The sequence below is a fragment of the Monodon monoceros genome, unplaced genomic scaffold (assembly GCF_005190385.1).
Source record: "Monodon monoceros isolate NGI ecotype Baffin Bay Population unplaced genomic scaffold, NGI_Narwhal_1 Super_Scaffold_2, whole genome shotgun sequence".
In the NCBI taxonomy this organism is placed as follows: Eukaryota; Metazoa; Chordata; class Mammalia; order Artiodactyla; family Monodontidae; genus Monodon; species Monodon monoceros.
This window is the reverse complement of record NW_021703776.1, coordinates 25,425,936-25,452,631: the sequence shown is the minus strand read 5'-3', so window position 1 is coordinate 25,452,631 and position 26,696 is coordinate 25,425,936. Positions and strand designations below refer to the sequence as shown.

Here is a 26,696-nt window from a genome sequence, read left to right as displayed (position 1 = left end):
AATAGCATTGAAAGAAAATAGAAAACTCAAATAGTCAGAAAAATATTGAAAGATTAAATAGGAAATTGGTTCAGATAACTCTTGGGGAAAAAGAGACAGTAGCAAATGAGAGGATTTCATTTCAAAACATTTCATGATTGGAATAGGAATTAGTCACTTCAGGGGGTGAAAGTAGGAACGGGGAGATAGAAGCAAACAATTGAACAGCACAATGAGCATCTTCAACAAATATAACTTAACCTTTAGATAGTTAACACGAACGCTCTGGGCGTACCTTCAGTAAGTAATACTATGTATATTCAATAGGATGGAAGATGAGTTTTTAAGAGTTCTCCTGAGAGTCTAACTAAAATATAATCCTGCCTAGCAGTGTACTCTGTGCTTGATTTCAGAACTCACTTCTAATGTTACAAAGTTGTAATAATAAATAATCAATTTACCAAGAAGAGGAAAATTATTTTTCAGTTAACTGCATTTGTGACTAATACTTGGAATTATGTGTAGAATTTTAATTTTATTATGCACTCATAGCTAAAACATATATGAACTCACTTTTATTTAAATGTAAATTATGGTTTTTTTGACGTTTTACTTTTTTTCGTTGATGATATTTTGTTAAGTATTTTGTTTACTTAATTACAGACAAAAGGTTCTCAAACCACGACACCCTCTGGCACTCAGAAAAAAGTGAAGAGAACTCTGCCAAACCCACCTCCCGAGGAGACCTCCACAGGAACTCAGTCAACATACAGCACTGTGGGCACAGTTTCCAGGAGAAGGATCTGCAGAACCAACACGATGGCACGAGCCAAGATTCTCCAGGATATAGACAGAGAGCTTGATCTTGTGGAGAGGGAATCTGCAAAGCTTAGAAAGAAACAAGCAGAACTTGATGAGGAAGAGAAGGAGATTGATGCCAAGTTACGGTACCTGGAAATGGGGATTAACAGGAGGAAAGAGGCATTGTTAAAGGAGAGGGAAAAGAGAGAAAGAGCCTACCTCCAGGGAGTAGCTGAGGATCGTGATTACATGTCTGACAGTGAGGTCAGCAGCACCAGACCCGCCCGAATCGAGAGTCAGCATGGCATAGAACGACCGAGGACTGCTCCCCAAACTGAGTTCAGCCAGTTTATACCACCACAAACCCAAACAGAATCTCAGCTAGTCCCTCCTACAAGTCCTTATACCCAATACCAATACTCTTCCCCTGCTCTTCCTACCCAAGCACCCACCCCATACACCCAACAGTCCCACTTCCAGCAACAGACTCTGTACCATCAGGAAGTTTCACCTTATCAGACTCAGCCAACCTTCCAAGCTGTGGCAACAATGTCCTTCACACCTCAAGCTCAACCTACACCAACACCACAACCTGCTTATCAGTTACCATCACAGATGATGGTAATACAACAAAAGCCCCGGCAAACTGCGTTATATTTGGAGCCCAAGATAACTTCAAACTATGAGGTGATTCGCAACCAACCCCTGATGATAGCACCTGTTTCTACTGATAATACATATGCTGTTTCCCACCTTGGTAGTAAGTACAACAGCTTAGACTTGAGAATAGGATTGGAGGAAAGAAGTAGCATGGCAAGCAGCCCAATATCAAGCATATCTGCAGATTCTTTCTATGCAGATATTGACCATCATACTCCACGAAATTATGTCTTAATTGATGACATTGGAGAGATTACGAAAGGAACAGCCGCTTTAAGCACTGCATTTAGCCTTCATGAAAAAGACCTGTCAAAAACAGACCGTCTCCTTCGAACCACTGAGACACGTAGGTCTCAAGAAGTGACAGATTTCCTAGCACCTCTGCAGACTTCTTCCAGATTGCATAGTTATGTGAAAGCAGAGGAAGACCCGATGGAGGATCCTTATGAGTTAAAGCTTCTGAAACATCAGATTAAACAAGAATTCCGTAGAGGGGCAGAGAGCTTAGATCACCTCGCTGGTCTTTCCCATTATTACCATGCCGATACTAGCTATAGACATTTTCCAAAATCTGAAAAGTATAGCATTAGTAGACTCACACTTGAAAAACAAGCAGCAAAACAACTACCAGCAGCCATACTTTATCAAAAGCAGTCAAAGCATAAGAAATCACTAATTGACCCTAAAATGTCCAAATTTTCCCCTATTCAAGAAAGTAGAGACCTTGAACCTGATTATTCGAGCTATATGACTTCTAGCAGTTCATCTATTGGTGGCATTTCTTCCAGGGCAAGGCTTCTTCAAGATGATATCACTTTTGGCCTCAGAAAAAATATTACAGACCAACACAAATTTTTGGGATCATCTCTTGGCACAGGGCTGGGCACATTAGGAAATACCATACGGTCAGCTCTGCAGGATGAAGCAGATAAGCCATACAGCAGTGGCAGCAGGTCCAGACCTTCTTCCAGACCTTCCTCTGTCTACGGGCTTGATTTATCAATTAAAAGAGATTCTTCCAGCTCTTCTCTAAGACTGAAAGCTCAAGAGGCGGAAGCTCTAGATGTTTCCTTTAGTCATGCATCACCCTCTGGCAGAACTAAGCCTACCAGTTTGCCGATTAGCCAGAGTAGAGGAAGAATACCAATTGTGGCCCAGAATTCTGAAGAGGAAAGTCCACTCAGTCCTGTTGGCCAGCCAATGGGAATGGCCAGGGCTGCAGCTGGACCCCTGCCACCAATATCTGCAGACACCAGGGATCAGTTTGGATCAAGTCACTCATTGCCTGAAGTTCAACAACATATGAGAGAAGAATCACGGACTCGAGGCTACGATCGTGACATAGCTTTCATCATGGATGACTTCCAACATGCCATGTCAGACAGTGAAGGTAAATTGGGCCTCAAACTACCTTGTTACTCTCAAAACTCAAACTCTTGTGTTTCTGCATGTTTAATTTTCCTACTCCAAGGACGTATTCTACTTTTCTTGGTGCGTCTTTTGCATGTTTACTTCTATTTTATTTCTTGTAAATGGAAATTTTATCTTGTGTATAGATTTCGTAGCATGCTCTTCTTTATTTCTTTTTAGTTTATTCTTTTACTGTTGTTTCTTGGTTGTTTGCTTGATTTGTTTGGTGTCCACTTTTCCAAAACCATTACCAAATAATTGTGTCAATAAAATATGGTCATCCTTTAAATCTATAGTTGGAAATATTTTCATTGTATGTTTCTTTTATTTTTTTAAAAGGCATTTTTAAAGTTATTAGTTTCTTTCAGTTTGTGAAATGATTAAGGTTTTGAGCCATTAAGTACTATTCTGCTAGACTCTGTAATAGAAAATTATTTATGTCATTTTGTGAGATCAGTGTTCGTTAATTCAGAGAATGTTCTCTTTTTGAGAACTTTCAAATAAGTCCTTAATGTTAACATAATGTAGAGTTTTATAATTCTACTTAAATAAAAGGTTTGTATTTTAATCTCTCTCATTATGAATGTCATAATTGACAAGTTTGTACATTTTGCATTACATACTAGAAAGCTTAGTACTAAGTATGGTTTTGACAATAAATAACAGTATTATCCACATGCTTGTCAGTATGTATGAAGCATTGTTTAGATTTTAAAATTGGAAATTTGTACACTGCTTTTGTGAATTTAGCTATTTGAGCTGAAGCCTTCCTTGTGTGTTCAGTTAGCCTTTTCCATGGCTTTGCTTTTTGCATTATTCCATTTTTTTTGACCTAAATTGTCATTACTAGTTTTTCATATTGAACAAGAGATTTATGGCAAGTACATACTTAACTAAAAACTGGTTCATGGTAATTTTCTTTGTTTAATCATATAGAACCATAAGGATTTTAGAAAATGACCTAGACCAAGTCTAAATTTGAAGACAGGGTTGGACAGGTACAGAGATGTGAAGTCTTGCCCATGCCAAGAGGACTCATGACACTTGGTTCTTTTCTTTTTCCCCCCTCTGTGATATACATTTGAATGTAGGTGTGGTTTGAGTCCTAAAAATAAAATATTTCTCATCAAATAAAAATGTATTACTTCATGGCTTTAGAGAGTGCAAAACACTAAGTTAACATGAACATCTCTTATTTTAAATCTGACATTTTCCCTGAGGACTTAGAGGAAAATATGTTTTCATGAAAAGGATTTTCTTTCTTCTGTATCTAGACACCGATATGATTTTAGAAGTTCAAATGTAGGTTTGATCAGGACTGAGGTAATCACTGGATCTGAAGGAGGAGAGACTGCTTTTTCTAGTGAAATTCCAAGAGACTATCCACTTCCTGATTTGTTTTATTCTCTACAGGCTATTGGATTGACCATTTTTTATTGATAACCAGCCAATTAAATAAAACACTCTGTGTGGTTTTTTTAATTTAGCCGATTGTTTGAATCAATCTACATAGTTAAGTAAGTTATATAATGCAGAAACGTTTACTTTTTTCTTTTTTCACAATCCACATTTTACACACATTATATATGTATATAAATATATATATAAAATGACTGCTACAGAAGAATAAAAAGGCTCTTCAATAATTGTATCTGTAAAATAGTAAAATAAAAACTAACAGGTCAATCACATAACTAAACACCTAAAATCTGTGTGTGCCTGATGAACATATACCTGGAGAGAATTTGACAAATTAATTTATTCATCACAGATGTTTTGCCATCATGGTTCCAGACATACAGATGTTTCTAGATATTCCAAAATACGGCAGTCATTTACGTACAACCATGTAAAAATAACCAAATTTTAATTTCTCATATCTTTGGATGATGTCTACTCATAGTCATCAAAGACTATGAAAACTTGATAAAATATTAAGACACATCAAAAAATATTTATCAAATACAATTTGGTAAGTATTTGGAAATATCATCAGCTTAAAAAAAAGCATGTTAATCTCCAGAAAATTATTTAAACTAATTTGGATGAGACATCATGCAGCATACAAAATTATGAAATATGTAACGATGACACCAGAGAAGTAAACAATTACAATGAAATTTACACAAAGTCAAATTGAGTTAAAATGTATTTTTAAATTAAGCAGACAAGAAATTTAGTCATAAAAATCATGTTGATATAGAATTCTACAAAGAAAAACTATAACAAACTGAATTACATATGTAATATTATGTGTGTGAATTGTAGTGATTATCTTTAAAAGATGTATGTTTTAAAATGTTATCTATTTTCTTTGTGTTTATATCTCATAAGCATATCACTTTTCTTCTGGTGAACAGTGGTCTGCTTTTCTTTTGAAATCTTGGATTCCTTGGGTAATTAAGAAAAAAAGTAGAAAATATTCTTTCCAATTACATAACTCAAGACATTATAAACTCATGAAATATTAGGGATTTTTTAAATAAAAATTAACCACATATATACTATATCTGTGTTTGAATGATACTAAAACAACTTTGAAAAGTATAACATTCCAACAGGCTATTTAGTATCATGTAAACAAAGCAGATTTAACTGATTTCAAATTTTTGCGCTTTCTCTGAACTCAAACTCTAGGTTATAGACAACAGGATGTTTTTCAGATGTATTCTGTATAACTCCAATTAATTTTGAAATATCTCATTTGAGGTATGATCTAGGTAGGCATAATTTATGTTGCTTACTATTTATGACCATCAGCTTGAAGTCTACAAGTTAATATTCATCCATGGTTAAGAGAAAAACTAAACTAGAGACAGTCAAGTTGTATTTCTACAACCACAAATATTTTGTTGAAAACATTCTTTCAAAATATACTCCATGTAAAAAGAGAAAAAAAGCATCGGTATATACAGTCTTTAAAAAAAAATTCCAATGAATATTTCATACAGAATAGAAGTAAGCTGTTCGTATAACTATTGTTACAGTCAATAATGTGAATAATGCCAGACCCCAAAATAGCTTTCTTGCATTTTACATTTAAGAAAAGAAAATATCAGTGGCTTAAAACGATGGGATGTTAATCTCCAGCAAAATTATTTAATTTGGAAAATATTATTATTATTATAAAATTTAGTTTCTAAAGTTCGGATCTACTGTGGCAGATCAGACAATTGCAGTTATAAACAATTAGCAATTAAGTCCAACTTGCTGTAAATGATGAAGACAGAATCCAGTATAAGAGCAGATTTATATAATCTGGTTTTTCTTCGTTGATCTATAAATTCCTATGCAAAACATGCTAGCCATCCTAACTTGGTTACGTATAGAGTCATTATAAGACATAACACAATCAAAGTATGTCATCAGAATTGGAAATAAATTGACAAAATTTATATATCAGGTTGAGATTCTGCCTTATCTGTATAGACACAACCAAGGAAACATTTTAAAGGATTGTTATTTTAAATGCATTAAGCAAAGTTGTATGTTCAAGTGAAATCATGTAGTGCATTATCTAAGATAGTCATTTATTAAAATCAGTATAGACTATTTTTATGAGAAACATGTAATAAAGATATACAAAAATTAATATAAAATGATGTTTGTTGATAATCTAATAAGTTTTAGAGATTAAATAATGGATTTTCTATTTACTTATCAAGTTTATATTAAATATTTCTTTCATAAATTTAGTCACTTGGTGTCAAAACTATGAAAAACCATAATAAATATTGAGTAGATGGTGAGAAAAGATTGTGTAACTGTTAATGAGATTCAAGGGACAAATTAATATTTATTTTAACATGTGCTTATCATAATTAGGATATTTAGCTTTCTTTAGTTGATGACTAATTTTCCTGTGTTTCATTCATTTCCTGAATATTTAATGAATATTATGACATTTGCAAGGCATTGTTTTTAGTATTGAGGGAGAAAAAAAAAACAACAAAAGAAGACATGAGCCTTACCCTCAAGCAGCTTAGAGTCTAATAGGGGAGATCAGATAAGTACATATGCAGCCACAAACCAGGTATGTATCGTATTTCCTCAAATCTAAGACTGACTAAATTATGACACATCATCTATCATTCTGTGTTTATTCGGGGAAAGTGCTGTGGTTAATCAGTGGCCTTGACCAAGATCACGGGAGGTGTAGAGGTGAGTAATGCTGTATATGCTGTGGGTTTGCCAGCCCTGCCAGTAAAAAGCTAATGGAAATTGCCTGGGAAAAAGTCTTGGGAGAAAGCAGTAGAAGAGAAGTCAGTGATGTAGACAGAAAGAGAAGTGTAATGAGATAGAGAGGAACACTCAATAGTACGGCATTGTAGAAGCTAGAGTTTCAAGAAGGCATAGGTTGATAGCATCATCAACAGATCTTTCAGGATGAGCACCTGAGAAGGGGTACTCCATCTGCCATTTAGGAAGCAAGAATGTATTTCCAGAGACTATTAATTAGGGATCCTTTTACAAAGAATAAAATTACATAAAGTCAAATTTTGTATATTAGGTAAACAATGATTTGGGGGCACTAAATAAGAAAAAGACCTTGGAAGTACCAAGAACTGAATGGGATGAAAATTTTTAAATAATATTTATATACTCAAATATGGTTGTATTTTTTAAAAAGTATTTTAAGATGTCAAGGTTTGGCACATTTTAAGTACAAAAAGCAGTCAACCAACTCTTTAATTCGAAAATCTGTGATCCCACAGAAAATAAGTATTTAATTTTTAATGAAAAATGCTAATAGATATATTTTTAGTATTAGGCTACCAGGTGATTATGGCACACATGTTCCTAGCAATGATACTTGGGATTCTCCTAAAAATAAATGCTTTTGTTTATTTATGGATATCATAGAAATGTCAGGTTTTCAAGAAATGCTCACTTGATGTCCAAAGCCATAGTGGTACTGGGTTGATATGAGAGTGGGGAAATAACAGAATCTTCTGTATTCAAGGTATATATTTTCCTTGGATTTTGGTGATGGGTAGTGGGGAGAGGTGAGGAGGTGGTACTGATGGACTGAGGTTGAATAGAATGACCTTTGAGAAATATTCATTGTACATTTATTTATTTAATCACTGTCTAAATTTCTTCTTTCACCTAATCTAAATTTAAATTTTGTTTTATTTTGCTTTGAAAAGTTTCACAGGTGGCACATCATTTTTTCTAGGTTATTCCATGGTACAAAATTTTTAACATAGTATTGGAAGTGATTTTTCTGATCCTGTTGGGAATTGTGCTTGAAATGCATGAATGATTAATAAGCCTGGAGCATGTTAGTACTTCAGAACATCTGGTGCCCTCTGTCATCTGTATTTGTTAGAGTTGGAATGTTTGATGTTTCCTTGGTCTCCAAAGCCTATCACCTGCGTCGTGAAGAAACAGATTGGTTTGACAAACCCAGGGAATCTCGTTTGGAAAATGGACACGGTCTGGATCGAAAACTGCCAGAAAGGTTGGTCCACTCTAGACCACTCAGTCAACATCAAGAGCAGGTAAGTGCTATATTGAGCAATCTCTTTCAGATTTATTAAAAAAAAAAAAAAAGATTCATTTCATCCTAAAATGGTCTCAGTTATCCTGCAATGAATGGGACTTTTGTCAATCAAGTTCACAAATGATTTTTCTTTTCAGTATCTTAAAGTACTAAGTAACCTTACTTCATCATCCATGACTGACGTCGTACCATAACCATGATGCTTCTACCAAGGCAATTTAAGTGATTTTTTCCCTCTAACAGATAATTAAGTTTGTGCAATATACCCAACACTGCCATACACAGAGAATACATGAAGCTCCTAAAGAGCTTACAGAATATTGGGTGAAATAGATTTGGGTAATTTCAATGTTCTCCATAACAGTATGTTCAGGTGTCAAGCAAATAAGAGGATGACCAAACCAAGTCAGCTGGGGACAGGGAAGGCGTCAGTTGCGGGTGAAGGGATGATGTTTTAGGGTCTATTATGTGGAAGTGTATTTTTGTTTTACATTCATTTTTGGATTTTATCTTCAGAACAACTTTCATAAAGTATGTTTTATTAATACCTATTTATAGGTGAAAAACTTAAACTTAGAGGTACTATTCACTATTACATAAATATAATATTATAATTCATGATCTTATTCACTTTAGAACAAATGTGGTGATGTTTGAATTGAATTTTGATAGATCTTAGGAGATTAACAGTTGGATAATCTGAGGGAGATTCCTCTGGTAAGCCACGTGGCCTTAAATCCGTTGCCTTAACAGACCAGATTTTTACAGGCTGTATATTCATTATGATCATTAAAATACCCACAAAGAGATAGTTACTTATATCATGTACATTAACTCCTAAATCATCCCTGTCTGATTAATGATTCACTGATGTAAATGACAACTGTATTTTGAACAACACAGAAGAACCATATGAATTTACTATAATTCAGTGTTTGTCACATTAAGGTGTAAAAGAAAACAAGACTTTTACATGTATAAGTACTGTCTAAAACATACTATCTGTGGTCTTATATTTGATTTTTTTCCTAAGCAGTTTCAGCTTTCATAGACAAATTTCCAGCTGATTAGAATTTTCTTTTCTCAGAATTTTGTTCTAAATTTTTCAGAATTGTTCTGAATGTTTTCTCAGAATTTTATCTTGTTTTTCTAGATGCTATCATATTTTATAGAAATCTGTTCTTCTCTGTATATTGTAAGTATTCTAGATCTAGAATAGATCTAGCTCAGAAGTGGGAAAATTAAAGGATTAAAATCATTCTGAACATGTTTAAAAATTTCAATTTACCTCTTATCTACAATTACTAAAACAATCAATTTGTCAACTGAAAATAATTTCCTTGAATTTTTTTTATTACAGGAATCTCTCTGTAATGACTTACTTGTTATATCTTACCCATCTTGTTTGTTTCTCTGAAGTTTACTATTTCTGACAAACCTAGATCAAGTTAATGAAAACACAAATCCTTTAAAGAAATCCTAATAAGATGAACTATAAAAACTGAAGAGCTAAAAGAAATAATAACTTCCATACAATTATTTCCCTAAACTTCTGAGGATCCAATCAGAATAGTCTTCTCCAACTAATTTATCCAACTAATATTATACAGGATATATTTTAAAATAATCTGTGTCCATCTCCAAAAATATTTTCTAAAATTATTGTATGTAGATTAAACATAGATATTCCTAATGACTTTTTTGTTCATAATTTTCTGTTACATCTACAGATTTATGATTTTGGTTCACTGAAGACATAGCACATCATGTTTAAATATATAATTATAGAGCAATTTAATACCAAAATTAGAGTGGCTATATTTGAGAATCATTTAATTAATTTCTCTCTTTGATAACGTAGAAAATGTAAGGATCCTTGTTAGAATTATATACAGGTAAATGTAATAATGTGTATTTTCTTGCTAAAGGATACTTTTTACATTTGTATTTTGTTATCTAACATACAAACAAAAACACTGCAATACTCAAAACTGAAAGTATGTAGAATTATTAACTAGTTATAAAGTGAACAGCCATATAACCACCACACAAACAAAGAAAGGGAGGATTTTCTGCCCACTGAAACCTCCAAGTGCCCTTTGCAGATTGTAATTTTCAACCTTTCCCAAACAAGTGGCAAATATACTGACTTTTGTGACAATAATTTCTGTTGCTTTATAGATTTCTCTAAATAAAAGCTTTATTGAAGACAACATACGCTTTGATTACATTTATATAAAGTTCAAAATTCATGCTTTTTTGCATTAATATTTATCTTCAAATACTGTCTTCCTCATTAACTCATCAAAACTATATTTTGGTCTAGAAGGAATAGCAAAATAGCATTCTTGTTTTAGTCACTTCTTTGCATATTTAATCACAAAAAGGTAATATTGAACTCTTGGTACCAATAAGTCCAGCTGCTTTTATTTGAAAACTTATGCATAATAAGAATTTATGTACATAAAATGCTCTGGAGGCAGAAGTAATAAAACCAAATTGACTAATGCAAGCACTAATTTGCTTTAAAAAATATTTAATGTAAACATACATTAGAGAAATTGAAGAGTATTTCTGAAGTTAGAGTCAAAAATCATATAAACCATAAAAATAAACCAAATCTTCAAAACTATATTTGTTTCTTTTCAAATATATATATTTATTTTTAACCTCTGCACTGTTCAGTAGAAATTCAACTCTGTTTTGTGAATTGAACAGATCACCTGCCTCCTTTCTCTTTTTTTATTTTTTTTATTTTTTTTCAGTCTCTTCATCTATAAATAGGACTAATACCCTTCACAGAGTTGTTACAAAAGTCAACATTTCTCTACTAGTACAAAATGCCTTCACTCTGCACTAATGCCCATGCCTTGTGCAATTCCCATGCAACCGCTATATTGCGGTACATTGAGCTCCTCTGAAAGAGCCACTCTTTCTCTTTCTTCTGGGCTTTTGAATGTCTTGTTTCCTCTTCCTGATCATTCCCCCTCCTCTCTTCTCTTGGCTAACCCTATTCATCACTCAGGTCTCCATGTACATGCCTCATCTTGCAAGGAGCCTTCTCTGACACTACCACCACCACCTCCCCACAAGTGTTCTTCCTTTGTGCTCCAGTAGCACTCCATGCATTGTGTCTTGGTCTACGGGCTTTTAGAGAGCAATTGCTGTCTCCTCCATCCACCATGGTATATGTGCAGTGCCTAACACAGGGTTTGGATCCCCAGAAGGGCACTCTGTCCCCTGCATCTGTCATACAAGGTATTTAGGTGAGGGAAAGCGTGAATGACTGTATAAATAAAAGATATATTAACACAAGAGTTGTTATTTCGTAAGTATGAAGGGCCAGTTCATGAACATAATTTCTCTTGAAATATTTGTAGGTAGGGAAGAGGAAGAACCCTTTTTCTGGGCAGGATACAGGTGATAGTTCTGTCAATGTAGAATCATCAAAAGACTATGCTATCAGAAACCTGGCTCTTGGGGAGAGGTATGAGGCAGTACTTGACGTCAGTCCCACCCTCTGGCCTTGTTCCTACTCTTAGTTGGCAGAAGCCACACCTGCCGTAAGACTTCATCTGCTAGAGAACTCTCTCAACACTTACCTGCGTTGGTTAGAAAAAAGCCAATATCCAGCTAGTGCAAACATGGGAGATGGATACTTCTGCTTTCCTCACACTCTTGGTCACATTGATCAAAATTGAGGCAGTTTAATGTTTTTAATTGATTAAATGAATTCATGAAGCTGAAATTACAGGAAATCCTGTGAGATGCTTTGAAAGCAATATTCATGGAAATGAAGATGCTTAACATCCCTTCTACTTAATATCATCATAGATACATATTGAAAGGCAGTAGGGACTAGTTGATAAAACTGATGAAACATTTGGGAAACCTGATTACTCTTCTAGACTATGCAGTAGGGGAACTATCCGATTATATCAGCTTCTCCCTAGACTGGAGAATTAGAGTAAAAGGCAAAATTGTGTTTTCTTAGTTTATTTTTGGCCAAGTGAAATTAGAAGACATTTGAAGTAAAATGAAATAATATCCATAGTTTTAATGAATTATCTACAGTAACAAAGTAAAGTTGAGTTACATCTAATAGTTGTAGGATTTTCAATGCACATGGTTTGCTTTTTAGTAAAAAATAAAGACCTTTAAATGCAGATTAGGGGAGGGAGGAAGGAGAGGAGGAGAGGAAGAAGGAAAGTAGAAGAAGGAGAAAAGACAAAGGGAGGGAAAGTAAGGAGGCCAGGAGAGAAAGTAAGAAAGAGAAAGAGACAGAATGGGAGGCAAGAGTATGGAAGAAAAGAGGAAAATGCACACTCTTTTGTTATGAATATATACAAGGTTTTCAGTGGTATACAAAGTTAGCATCAGTATAAATTATCAAGATTGACTGATTATACTGACCATAATATTTTTACAATCTTGCAAACAATACTTTAGCTTTACTTTGCAGAATTCATGTAATATTCTTGGACTTGACAGGATTCTGCTGTTGACTGGGGAGTGTTTTATATCTATCAGAGGCCTGATTAAGCTTATTCTTTGCCGAAGAGAATAAAAGCTAAAGGCTATAATTTAAGTTTGTATTTTTTTTTTAGTACATTTTCCTTTTAAAATCCAGAAGTCTAGCAGCTTTACTGATGGATTTTCAAAGACACATTAATATCACAAGAGTATTACAAGGAATCTTCCTTCACAAAATGTAGATCCCTTTAGTTCTAAATTCTGTTTAATATTTTGGTTTGGTAGTTCCACAACCTTCTTAAACGTATTCTGAAATTGTTAGTATTGAATGTCTCTTTACTGTTATTTCATTTGTAATTATAGCCAAAAATTCTCCTGAGGTGATAAATACAAGATTCTATCCTAATAAAATCCTATTAATATAGGTATATAAATATTTTACTATTTCTATCTTTCATTATTTCACAAATCTCTTTTGAAAGCCAAATTCCATAAAATATAAAGCATAAGTTTGGATTTGCTAATTTACTTTTGTTTCAGAAATCTCATTTTGCCAGGTGGAAACAGCACTAATGCAGTCTATAGTATTCTCATGTTCAAGTCTCAGTAATGAGAATTGAAATCACAGGCTTGTAACAGGAACTTTGAGTGTTGTTTCTTCTACCCGAAGGAACATCAGAAGTAAATGAGAAGTAACACCTTTGCATACAAAGAAGGCTTCAGAAAATATTAGAATGAGGAAAGATTTGATTTATTTATACAGAATTAGTCTCAGCATCAGGCATACATTGAAACTGCTAGTAGATGTGCTCAGCAGAAGCAAAATTCCACAATGAAACCAAAATAACATAAACATGCCTTCCTAGTAGAGTGACAGAGATGCAGAGTATGAGGATCTTCTCTGGCTTTTCTCCCTTAGGATCACTTGATTGCTGAAAATTGACAATGCCTATTTCTAGGCTGTCCAAAACAAAGTCAGCAGATATCAATTTTCCATATACTTCCTCTATCCACTGTCATCACTACTATGCACTACCATAGTAACAGACATCCTTTAGGTGTTACATGTGCTCGTTGATTTTCCAAACACAACAAATCAGTTTGCAAGAGAAACGGGTTGTAAACCTGAAGACTATGATGAACTCAGAAACCAATAACGTCATTGTGTAGTATTAAATGCTTAAAATTGTCATCATTTGAGGGTCTTCTAATATATTTTCATTGATTGAATCAATGTGCTTTGAAAAATAAGTGAATTCTGTAAATTGCCTTTTAAGTCTCTTTAACATTGCTTTTTCACCTTATCACATGTACGTCTTAGATTATACAGATGAACGGGAAAACTGTGCACTACATCTTTCCTCATGCAAGGATAAAAATAACAAGAGACTCCAAGGATCACACAGTTTCAGGTAAAGGAAATCAAATAATCTAGTTCTTTTCACTTTAATGTCGCACTGAGATATGTATTTGAATTTCAGTTTAGATGACTCATTAAATTTTAGAAAGCACCACTTTTTATGTCAAAAGTTGTGTATTGGAAAATTTCAAAAAATAAGCAGGCTGTGCATTTGAATATAAAAGACAATAATGGCATGATCATTAGTATGATACATTACTAAATGGCATATATATTTAGATCATTCTATTAATTATCTTCATTTTTAAAAACGTGCATGACATTACAGTGCTACGTAATTATTGCACTGTTGAGTAATATGGTCATAGGACCATAAAACATTCTTACACAGAAAGTAGAAAACTAACTTGAATTTTTCTAAAGAATAGATTCCCCTATACCTTATCAATTTGAAGATTATCAATTTTGTTGATTTTTATTTGTTTGTGTTCTTCTGTAAACCAAACTTATGACAGAAATTTTAACCTTGTTATTTTGAAATACTTTGGACTCCCAGAAAATAACAGTCAGTTCTTTTGCCCACCCTTTACCCAGTTTCACTAATGTTAACATCTATCTAACCACAAAAAATGATCAAAACAAGAAATCAACATTTTTATGATAGTACTGAAATATCTACAAGCCTTATCCAAATTTTGAGTATCCCCGCTAATTTTTTTTTTTCTGATGCAGAATCTAATCCAGATCTCAAGTTGCATTTAGTTTACAAATAAAAAGTTCTCTTATATTTGTGAGATGGAAGTATAAATTTTCTCAAAGTTAATAAATTTTTAAAATATGACAATTACCTGTATTCTCACTCAAGTATTTCCCTATATTCTCACTCTTTGTTTCATAGACACCGTACATCAACAGAAAATATTCATGAATATATATGGATATATGTATAGGTGGTATATCTAACATGGCCTATGTGTTGGAGGGTTTTTTTTTTTAAGAACTGATAGAGAATAAAAAAGAGGTATTTCTTCAGTGTTCTTCCTGTTGTTCCTTGCAGATTTTAGACCTTAGAGAATGTAGATGCGGAACAGGTTTTGCTTTGAGCAATTGTCCTCTCTTTATTTTCATAGAGAATGAATTGATTTAGAGCCTAATATTGTTGTTTTCCTTTTAAGATTGGGTAATTTTTCTTCTGCCAGAGATAGATAATTCAACCTTTCAAGATTTTACTGCATGAAGACTGTATTTTAAGTACTGATGAACATTCCAGGGATGAGACTTAAAATCCAGGGACTATTTTTGTAGAAATAATTACCTGCTACAAACTATTTCAGTTCCCTCCAGCTCATAAAGCAAAACAACACAATACTTTCTAGCAATACCAAAATTATTTTTTTCAGGGAGTACAACAAAAATCTTCAAAGCATTTTTACTAAATCATCAGGACTCTATATCAATATGTCTGTTTTCTAGTTGTATTACTATTAATATACTATGTCAAAGTAATTATCCCTTCAACCTTATCATTTTTCTTTTGCAGCTTATTTAAATTTTTCTTTTACTACAATTAGGAAAATTTTTAATTTGTTTTCTTTTACTACAATTAAGAAAAAATAATTCTTATTTTAAAATATAAGAATAACAGAAATAAGAGCTATTGATTTCTTGTTATAAATATTCTAGTCTGAAAACTAAATTCGGTTTCCTCTGTATATAGATTTTGTAAAATGAGAAAAGAGCATTATAGGTTTGAACGGTAAATTTACTAGAGTATTATATTATCTCTCTTCAAGCTCCTTTTTATTTTGACATTTGCCTAAAGTAATAATAAAAATATTTTCCTTGTTGTACTTACCCTGCGTTACTACTGAATATATTTTCCATGTGTCCGGTAGCACGATCCCATTCTAAAGTAAACGTTTTGAAGCAATTTGTATTGTCTTCAGATAAGTCTTTAAGTACCTGAAAGGGATTTAAATGCATGTATATACAAGACTAGAACCAGAAATGGCAATTTTTAGCAAACAGCCTCCAGCAATTTGAGGTTAGTAGGCAAACCCTGGCATAGAGCATTTACACTCCTGGCTAATCTCTGTTATTTGCTGGTCTACCAAAAGCTTAGTGTGAGTGACAAAATGTTTGGTGACACTAAAGTTATTCGTAGCTATCAGTGTCATTTTTATGTTAATGTTTTCATTAAAAATGGAATATATCTTTTAGAGATGCATACTAAAATATTTACAGATGAAACAATGTCTTGTGTGGAATTTGCTTCACAATTAGCTGTGTAGAGAGTGGTAAAGAAATAGATGGGACAAAACTGACCATGATTTGATTAATTGTTGGAGTTGGAAGGTCAACCACACTGGGTTTTATTATAGTCTTGTCACTACTTTTTTATATGCATGAAATTTTTCATAATAAAAAATAATTAAATTCCTGTTTGTCTCTCACATTTAGAGAAAAACAGCAGTGTCCAATAGCTTCATCAATAGTGAAAAAGCTATCTAAGCTAATAATTTAACTCCCTTTGTCAAAAATAAGGATATAATCAAGGAAGGAGAGAAGAATAAAATGTAGTATTTCTGCTCTCCTAAACAGAGGGGCAAATTGTCGTTAGTAAATTTTCATTTTAGTTATATAAACCCATCGAAAGTAGAAATAAAATATATCTTTTTTAGTATTTTAATAGACCATTCTAAATGGGTCTAGCATTAAAATATTTTATAAGAATTATATGAAACCAGCATACCTCACAGAAAAGGAAAAAATAAATTTCTATTTATTGGAAGCAAAAGTAATTTCAAAATAGCAGACAGGATTAGAAAGTTTGTTGTTGTTTTTTTTCTTAATTCTTTCTACTATGTGGACCTGGGAACCCTCATGGTTACCCAAGATTCTTTCAGGGGGTTTTCAAGGTCAAAATTATTTTCATAGTAATGCTAAGGTAGCATTTGCCTTTTGCACTCTTATTTTCCTGTGAATATACAGTAGAGTTTCTCAGAGATTAATTGATGTGTGACATCACAACAGACTGTATATAACAGATAAGAGAATTCAGCTGTCTTCTATTTAACTTAATATCAAGCAGATTTGCAATAATATAAAACAATGCCACCTTTCTCATAAATATTTTGTTTTTAAAATACATTTTTATTAAAAATGTGATTTATTTTAACATAGAGTGAGTTTATTAATACTTTAAATTCATTAATAAATACTTTAAATTCTCAGTTTTAGTTTATAATACAGAAAATACACATAATTATAACCCATATAAACAAAAGCTTTTTGAGGTCTCTAATAATATTAAAAAATATAAATGGCTCCTTGGAACCAAAATGTTTGAGAAATACTTCTCTAAGGATCTTTATAGAGAAAGTTTAAAAACTTCTAAATAAGCTTTTATTTCTTCCTATAAAAAACTTACACAAATAAAGTATATTTTATAACTGCTTTTAAACTTATATTGAATTCATTTAAAAATTTTTATTCATTAATAGTTATTGAGAGAACACCCATGGTGTGATTTACATTGTGTTGGTTGCTGTATTACTAGAATGAACCCAACAAAGACCTTGATCTACAAATTACTCATACTTTAGTAGGAGAATCTGAAATGTGAGTAATTATTACAGTAAAATTTTAGGAACAACTGAGACAAAGCCGGGAATTTATAAAACTTTATTTTTCATAGACATATGTATATATGTGTAAGTGTGTACAAACATATACATATGTACCATTATTTATAGTATTTTTATGGTGTATGCAGAGGAAAATACATGCATACAATTTTCTATTAAGCGGCCCATAATTTTAAGGAAACAGATACTTTAACTTTTTACCGTAAACTTCAAAGATACTCTTATAGGTGTTGATCAACAACTGTACAGTGGTTTTGAAAACCTTTATTCAAACAAGTAAAAGGCAGCAAAATGGAGAAAACAGGTCATGAGTTTTAGAATTAGAAAGACCTGAGTTGGAGTGCAGCTCTATCACTTATTTAAATTTTGAGAATAAGTTTGCTCAACCGTAAAATAAGACCAGCTCTCTCTATCTCACATAATTGCAAGTGCACCTAGCCCAAAATGTTATACTTACTATACACTCAACAAATGTTATTTCCCCTTCTCTTAGACAGAAATTATCAGAAAAAAAGATAAAATGTAATGCTCAAGAAATTAGTCTCTTTTTTATTTAGAACTCGTCTTATGGCTCCAGAAGCACAGCTGTTTGAAACAAGTCAAAGAAATTCTTCTGATTTTAAAAAAGATATTTGCTTATGTATAGTTCTGCAATAGACTGGCTCCATCTGCAAGGCTAGAAAGACTAATTAGGAAGTGCAATAGTGAAGAACATTAAAAATGTTTAGGTTCAAAAGACAGCAGTGTCTTCTATGGAAATAGCGGCTCATTTTCTATTCCTCTTTAGTCCACCATCTTCATGAGCTTTTAGAAACAGATAAATATAACAGATCTCATTGGATCTGAGTTGGTAGGAATACCATTGTGGATAGCCCTTCTTAAATTATTATTTCAACAACTTTACATATCATAAATATGCACGTTGTATGTGTACAAAAAAAAGACTTTTATAAATTTATGGAGTTGTGTGACCATCATCACAATTTTGTTTTAGAACATTTCGATCATTGTAAAAAGTTCCCTTGAGTCTGATAGCAATAGCCGCTTCCAACACTCCTCTCCCAGCCACAGGCAGGAAATTTATGTCTCTGAGTTTACGCTTTCTGGGCACTTCACATACATTAAATCACACAGTTTACAGTTTTGGTGTCTGGCTCCTTTCCCTTACCAGTATTTTTTAGGTTTATCCATTTTGTAACATGTATCAGAAGTTTACTGTTTTTATTATTAAGAAGTATTCCATTGTTTAGATTGTGTATATTTGTTTATCCGTTGGATTTTGCCTGGCTTTTCTTAATATTTGCATACATGTTTTAGTTTGGACATACGATATTTTTGTATGGCATCCTAGAAGTGGAACTGCTGAGTTACATGGTAAGTTTCTTAACTATTTAAGAAACTGCCCAATAGTTTTCCAAGGTGAAGGTACCATATTGCATTCTCGCCAGCAGTGTGTAAGGATTCCACTTTCTCCATGTCATTGTCAACACTTGGTAATGTCTGTCTTTTGGGGTGAGTGTGGATGATATCTCATTGTTATTTTTAGCTTGCCTTTTCCTCATGACTTATGATAATGAGCATATTTTCAGGCTTATAAGCAAAGCATACGTATTCTTTGGTGAAATATTTATTAAGAAATTTTGCCCATATTTATTTGGGTTGTTTGTCCTCATACAGAGTTGTAAGAGTTCTTTATATATTTGGATGCGTCTTTTATAAGATACATGGCATGCATATATTTCCTTCTAATCTGTGTTTTGTCTTTTTATTTTCTTAAAGGTATATTTTAAAGAAAAGTTTTAACATTTTAATGGAATTCAATTTATTGATTTTGTTTGTTTGTTTGTGAACCTTGCTGCTCTTGATAATGTATTAAGAACTATCCCAAGGTCAAAATGTTTTCTCTTGTGTTTTATACCAGAAGCTTTAAACATTCAGGTCAATGACCTATTTTGTGCTGTTTTTTATATATGGTATGAGGCTGAGATCCAGGTTCATTTTTTTGAAGCACTAATGGATATCTAATTGTACAAGCACCTTTTGTTAAAAAAATGTCCCCCATTGAATTGCCTTGGTATCTTTGTCAAAAATCAATCTACCATTAATACAAGAATTTATTTCTAGATTCTCAATTCTGTACTGTTTGAATATACGCCTAACTGTTACACTCTTTTGCTTATTATATAGCTTTATATTACGTTTTGAAATCTGGCAGTGGAAGTCCTCCAACTTTTTTTTTCAAAATTGTTTTGGCTCTTCTTGATCCTTTTAACTTCCATATTTTTTTAGTACCAACTTACTGGGATTATGATAGAGGTTGCATTGAAATTATAGATCAATTTGGAGAGAATTGCTCTCTTACCAACATTGAATCTTCTAATTCATGAACATGTAATACCTCTTCATTTACTGAGATATCCTTTCATTTTTTTCAGTAAAGTTTTATAGTTTTCAGTCTACAAAACTAGCATTTCATTTGCTAAATGTCTCCAAAATTATTTTATTCTTCTTGATCCTATTGAGAATGCAGTTGTTTTCTTAATTTCAATTTTGGACTATTCATTGCCATTTTATAGAAATACATTTGATTTTTGTATATTGACCTTTTGGCTTATAATCTTGCTAGTGTTTTTAGTTCTAATAGTTTTTTGTGGAGTTCTTAGGATTTTCTACATGCAAGATTATGTTATCTGCAAGTAAAGACAGTTTTACTTGTTCCATTCCAATAGGGATAAGTTTCATTTTTGTCCTTATTGCAATTGCTAAAAGTGTGGTACAATACTGAACAGAGTAGTGAGAGCAGACATCCCTGCTTTGTTCCTAAAGAACATTAGTGACTCGTTGTGACAACAATGCAGGAACTGTACCACCTGCCATAGAATTCCTTCCTCTCTTCCCATTTAATACTCACTGGAAGGAGTTTTATTGGCCTAAAAGTTTAAAAATCTGAGCAGACGTATTTAAGGACAGCTTTAAAAGCAAACAATAGCTAGTCAGACTTTCTGCTTCCTTTTGTGAATCAATGGAGATCTCAAATCCTGGCAATATGAATAGGCATTGAGTGAATTATGTTTTCATATTTGGAAGAGGATAGGGAGTTTACATACATGCATACATACATATATACACAGCAAATAAACCCTCATACTCACTATGGTTTATATTTCAATAATTTTTTTAATGGAAATGATTACATTTGTGATAATTGCCTTATTTACATAGTTTGGTCAGTCATTATGTTGTCCCAATATGCAACCAAAGAAATTATGTATGCAGAATCCTAAGAAAGCAAATGAAAATCTTAAATATGTTAAAAAGATATGAAAATAATTATACTGTTTACTTTGCACTTGCATATTTTCTATTCACTTCTGAAATAATTTGAAAGTATAACCATTTCCACCAAATACTGATATCATTTCTCCTCCTTTTTTTCTTACTTATGAGTGTTTACAGAGAAAATCCACAAACTTAGAGGTGACTTAGATAGATATGTGTATTCAGACTTTAGATGGAACCTTCTAGATGGTAAGAATAGTTCTATATATCTTACCCAGTATTTCTCAAAGATATGATCAGCAAATTAGTTTAAAAAAATACCCCCGTGTTCCATAGAATATGTTCCATAGTCAATAAGAATACTGAAACAAAAATTTAGCTACCTTTTTTTTTTTTTTTTTTTTTTTTTTTGCGGTACACAGGCGTCTCACTGCTGTGGCCTCTCCCGTTGCGGAGCACAGGCTCCGGATGCGCAGGCTCAGCGGCCATGGCTCACGGGCCCAGCCGCTCCGTAGCATGTGGGATCTTCCCGGACTGGGGCACGAACCCGTGTCCCCTGCATCGGCAGGCGGACTCTCAACCACTGAGCCACCAGGGAAGCCGTAGCTACCTTTTTTAACTGTTAAATTTACTTGAAAATTTTTCAAATAATATAGGATTACAGAAAGTAGAGTTATGATAAACAAAGGCCTATCTTTCACTTGCCCACTGTAAAAAAATAAATAGTTCATACTGAATATAGATTCAACCTTAATCTAGCTATGAGGCAGATACGGGAAAAGCCTGTGGCGACCACTCTGCTTCCAAGAATTTGCAAGACACTTGGTGAAGTGGAGCTAATACACAGGAAGCAATGAATACATGAGACTATCTAATGAAAATTAAAATATGGCACAAACCACGGGTACATGTTTGTACACGTACAGTTTTTGCACTGCATTATCTTCATTTGCTCAAAGAATTTTATCAATGGGATGTAGAGAACACACCTTTCCCCATTTTCTCATGAAGATTTTCATTTCTTTTTCCTCTTTTAGAGATCTATAAGGGAAACCTCCCATCTGGCTTTCAGCTACCAGTAGCTAAATGGCTAAATGCATGTATCATTTTCAACTGTGTTCTTTGTATGTATACGTAAAATGAGCGTGTGTGGGTGTGTGTGTGTTTGTGTTGTGTATATGTGTAGATAGCTGGATGGACGGATGGATGGATAGACAGATAGAGCGATCGATCCTCAGTAAATTATGGTAGTAGTGAAAAATATAAAGATGAAAATAACAGCCATCGTAATTTGACAGCTTATATTCTCTTTCCTTTTTATCTTGTTTATACCCATGTACACACACCGTAAAAGTTAGGAGTATATTGTAAAGTAGTTTACATACGTATTTTTAATATAGTGTAAATTGCCTAACAAAGACATTTTCCTGGTACATCAAAAGTTCTTCGTAAACATAAATTTAATTACTTGTTTTTATCATGTTTGTAGATATTTGATCATCTACATCAGCCATTCCTCAATTGTTGGACATTTGTGTTGCCTTCCCCTTTTCAGTATTATAAACGATACCACAATACTGCAGTGAAAAAATGCTGCCATGATATTCATTATTTCCTTAAAATATATAGGCCACGTGGGGGTTCTACTCAGGAAAAGAGTAAACAACCAGCTGTGGAAGGCCAACATTTTAGTATCAAAAGGTTGGACTGCCCCTGGTTCTTGAAGGAAGATATGATTGACTTGGTTGAATAATTTCCTCGACTTGGAGGAAACTCAAACCCAGCTGCTCAGGGATAAGCAGAAATTGTACTTGATTCCCTTGATAAAGAGGGCTGTTTGGCTAGGGGTCCTTATATCCACCAGAGTAGGGAGGGGATCTTATGGTTAGACCATTTAAGACCCTGCTAATTTGACCAGTTCATGAGGCAGCACATAATACTGAGTCTTAATTTTAGGCCTTAGACCATAATTAGTGCTGTTTTTTTCTTTTCAATAACTTTATCATTGCAGGAAGACAGATTATTTTTGTTTGGGTTTTTCTTTATTTTTTTTTCCATTTTGTTTTGATAAAACACAGAGTACATAAAAGGAACCAAACTTAGGGCCAGATCATGGTGGACCAGACAAGTAAAGAATCTGAATTTAATTTGATAGGTCGTATGGGTATCATTGAAATCATTGAAGCATGATTTTGTCTTGTTTGCTTCAAAGCTGAATTCTGAAAGAAGCTTAACCATAATCAAGTAAGTTGCACCAGGTGATCAAATAAAAATGTTTGATCACTTTTATTTGAGACTGCACTGCTGTCCTCACATGTGGTATATAAAATAAAAGGGAACTGAGGCAAAAATGTGGTGAACTCTGCTCCATGCAGTTGATATAAATTATAGCTGACATACACTTAACATGCCTCCGATGTTATTTACATGAACACTTCATGAGAAAACTTTTTTTTAAGGCCAAGTCTTAGAAAGTTAAAACAATTTTGTCATATCTTCTGTTTCTTGTGGGACACGAAGAAAAAGTGTCATTGTCCATTTGGGAACATGTGTGTTCCATAGTAACTGCTGCAAGTTCTGGGAGACTGAACAGATTCTGCGAAGGTGCCTTGGCCCCCAAATTTCTCCCTCCCCATTCAGGATGGCTTTTCCTCTTTCATTCTTAGCAACAGTCCAAATTATGTATGACATAATTTCTTGCAAGCCTCTCAAATTATTTTTAGGAATAAACAAAGTATACAACTATAGAAATAAAATACTATTTGGACTGAATCTCTTCTAAAATCACAGTTTCTTCCTGGTACATCTTAGTGAAAGCTTGTGTGCATTTCCTTAGTGACAAAGGAAGTATCTAGTGTCAGGACTAGTTCCTCATTCACATCATCACTTCTCCTGACATCTGTCAAGATAAATATTGCTTGTGGAAGTGTGTTCCTGCTAAGGAAGTGACATTATAGGCTATGCTTCTAACTGGAGATAGAGGAATATATTTTTCTGTTTTTCTTAATAAAGCAAAATTAAAGGAATTAATAATTGATTCTGTGAGGATACGGTGAAGACATTCAAGATGTTTAACCTACAGGTTAAGGAGGATAAATTGGTGATGCTAATGTTAAATATAAGGGTATAAATGTAAAATGTATATGAATGGGCCGTGGAAACTAGTTAATAAGAAATGAGATTAAGTTAAAGGAGAAAGGATTTATACTGATCTTCTAGAATATTTTCTTGACAATTAGAGCGATGAGCAAAGTTATATAGAAAGAACAAGGATGTGGGACTCAAGAAGAAAATGGGCTCTAATATTAGCTTTTTTACTTGCTAGCCAACCTAGGCAAGTTTCTAACCTTCCTTAGTCTCAGCTGCTTTGTCCTGAAATGGTATGGATAGTAACTAACATGAAAAGTTATAGAGATGATTAAAAAACACAGAAAATAGTATAAGACAAATAGGAGACACTCTAGAAATGTTACTTTCCTTTTCCTTCTATCCCTGAAGATGATAGTGAAGAGATTAGGAACAAATAATATATTAAATATAAAATAATATTGGCACAAGGTAGAGACACCAAATAGAATTCATTGGTTTCAAGTCATATATTTTGAGACATCTGACAACTAAAAGTTCAATAAATCTGATGTAGTAGAAAAGTAGATGAAAATAAATAAAAGCAGCTCACTTTTTGTTTAAAGCACAATTTCAGTGGAATGTTTATTCTTAGCCTGGTCACCTAACAACATATAACGTTTCTTCTCCATTACAGATAGTAGTAACAGTTTTTTAAAATAGGGTAACAAATATAACCAAATTAATTTTATTAAATAACTCTTTAGTGAAAAATATTCCCTGACATATACTGGACAGTAGAAGCTGTTGAACTTCATTGAATACCTCCTTCACCAAAAGCAAATTGATTTAGTTGAGAGCAGGTTTAGCCTGTAGCACAAAAATAATACGGACACCTGGATTTTATTTATAGTATCCCTAAAGTGACTCAGCAAATTCAGAACTTTTCTCTCCAAATCAGTTTCTCAACTACTCCCCCAAATAGTGGTAATTATAATATTATTATGGTACCAGGCCTGTATATACTTTCTTCTATATAGATTTGTATAGTAAGATATGTAAGAATTAACTACTTATTCATTTAAGAGATATGTATATGCCATTCATCTTTTTAACACAAATGGTAAAATACAAAAATGATAAAATCTGTAATACTTAAAAAGTAACACTTTCATCTTTGTAATGTCTGATAAAGATATAAACAAGTCATAGACATTTATGCATCAATAGAAAAATGGAAATTATACTGATAAAATGAGCACAATCTGTCCCAACTGATCAGTTACAGCTTCAGGTTAAATGGTACAGTATAATCTGCAAACTGCCTAAACCAGAAATGTTTCCTCTCCTCATTACTGACTGAGTGATACTGACTCCCCAGCATTTTTTATATCTTGGTAGTTTCTCCTTTTAATGGCCTGATTGTGATGTCTCTCATCACTCTCCCCTCTGCAACTGAATGAGAAAGGGAAGGGCTGGATATGCTGCTCCCAAACCCACCCTGTCTGATTCCAAACCAGGTTCCCTGGCCCTAACCCAACAGGAGACTCATCACTAAGCCACTTACTTATTTGGACTAAGAGTTTGGGCTCTGCTTTAGCATTGCCATATATTAGGTGTTGTCTTGAGCACTTAACCTCACAAAACTTTATTTGTGTAAAATAGAGGGTTTCTTGTTCTTCTACTTTTAAGATTCATTGAGTTAATATACTTTTACAGACATTTTCTAAGAACAGAATACAATACGAATTTATTATTTTTAACATCACTGTCACGGATGCATCAGCCCCGCTTGGGGAAAATTAGGCATTTCAATTTTCATCCATTCATTATTCATTCAGTTATATATTTAGTGCAGCCTAGATGCCGTGTACTTGCTACATATATTATACCATAACCCCAGCATTGCAGAACTGATACACAAATCTCTTCCTCTTCATTTATGAAGGGCAAAACGTTATCTATTGATGGCCTATTTTCCCTTTATCTCCTACCCTCTATAGCTGCTCAATCACTGTGGTAGCTACTATAAACATAAAATGTTCCACAGGTTTTGCTACCAAGATAAGGTCCCTATATGTTTTGTGCAGAGAATACAACTTTCATCTTTGTATTAATTTTCTATTGATGCATAACAAGTTACCACAAGTTTAATGGCTTAAAACAACACACATTTAGTATCTCACAGTTTTCATGGTTCAAGAAATTAAGCATGGACTGGGTGCCCTGGTAAGGATCTCACAAAGCTGCAATCTATGTGTTGGCCAGGCTGTGTTTTGTTCTAGAGCTTGGGGATCTTCTTCCAGGGTCACGAGGTTGTTGGCAGAATTCAGTTCCTCCAAGTTGTGGCACTAAATTCCCCATTTTCTGGCAGGCTGTCAGCTGCGGACCACTCTCAGCATCTGCGGGGCCCACTCAGTCCCCCTCACACATCCCAGTTTACTTTTTTCAAGGCCAGCAGAAGATTCATTCTAGTCTGCTGAGATGGAGTCTTACATAATATAATCATGGTGGT

At 33.4% G+C, this 26,696-nt stretch overlaps 1 protein-coding gene across 1 annotated transcript in view; it reads left to right on the top strand.

Annotated features, from left to right (window-relative positions):
- The window catches only part of PCLO (piccolo presynaptic cytomatrix protein), a 364,389-nt gene that overhangs the window by 220,759 nt on the left and 116,934 nt on the right, over positions 1-26,696 (top strand). The window contains 3 exon segments of the mRNA XM_029232881.1: positions 643-2,830; positions 8,218-8,354; positions 14,151-14,241. Coding sequence (XP_029088714.1) covers positions 643-2,830; positions 8,218-8,354; positions 14,151-14,241 — 2,416 coding nt within the window.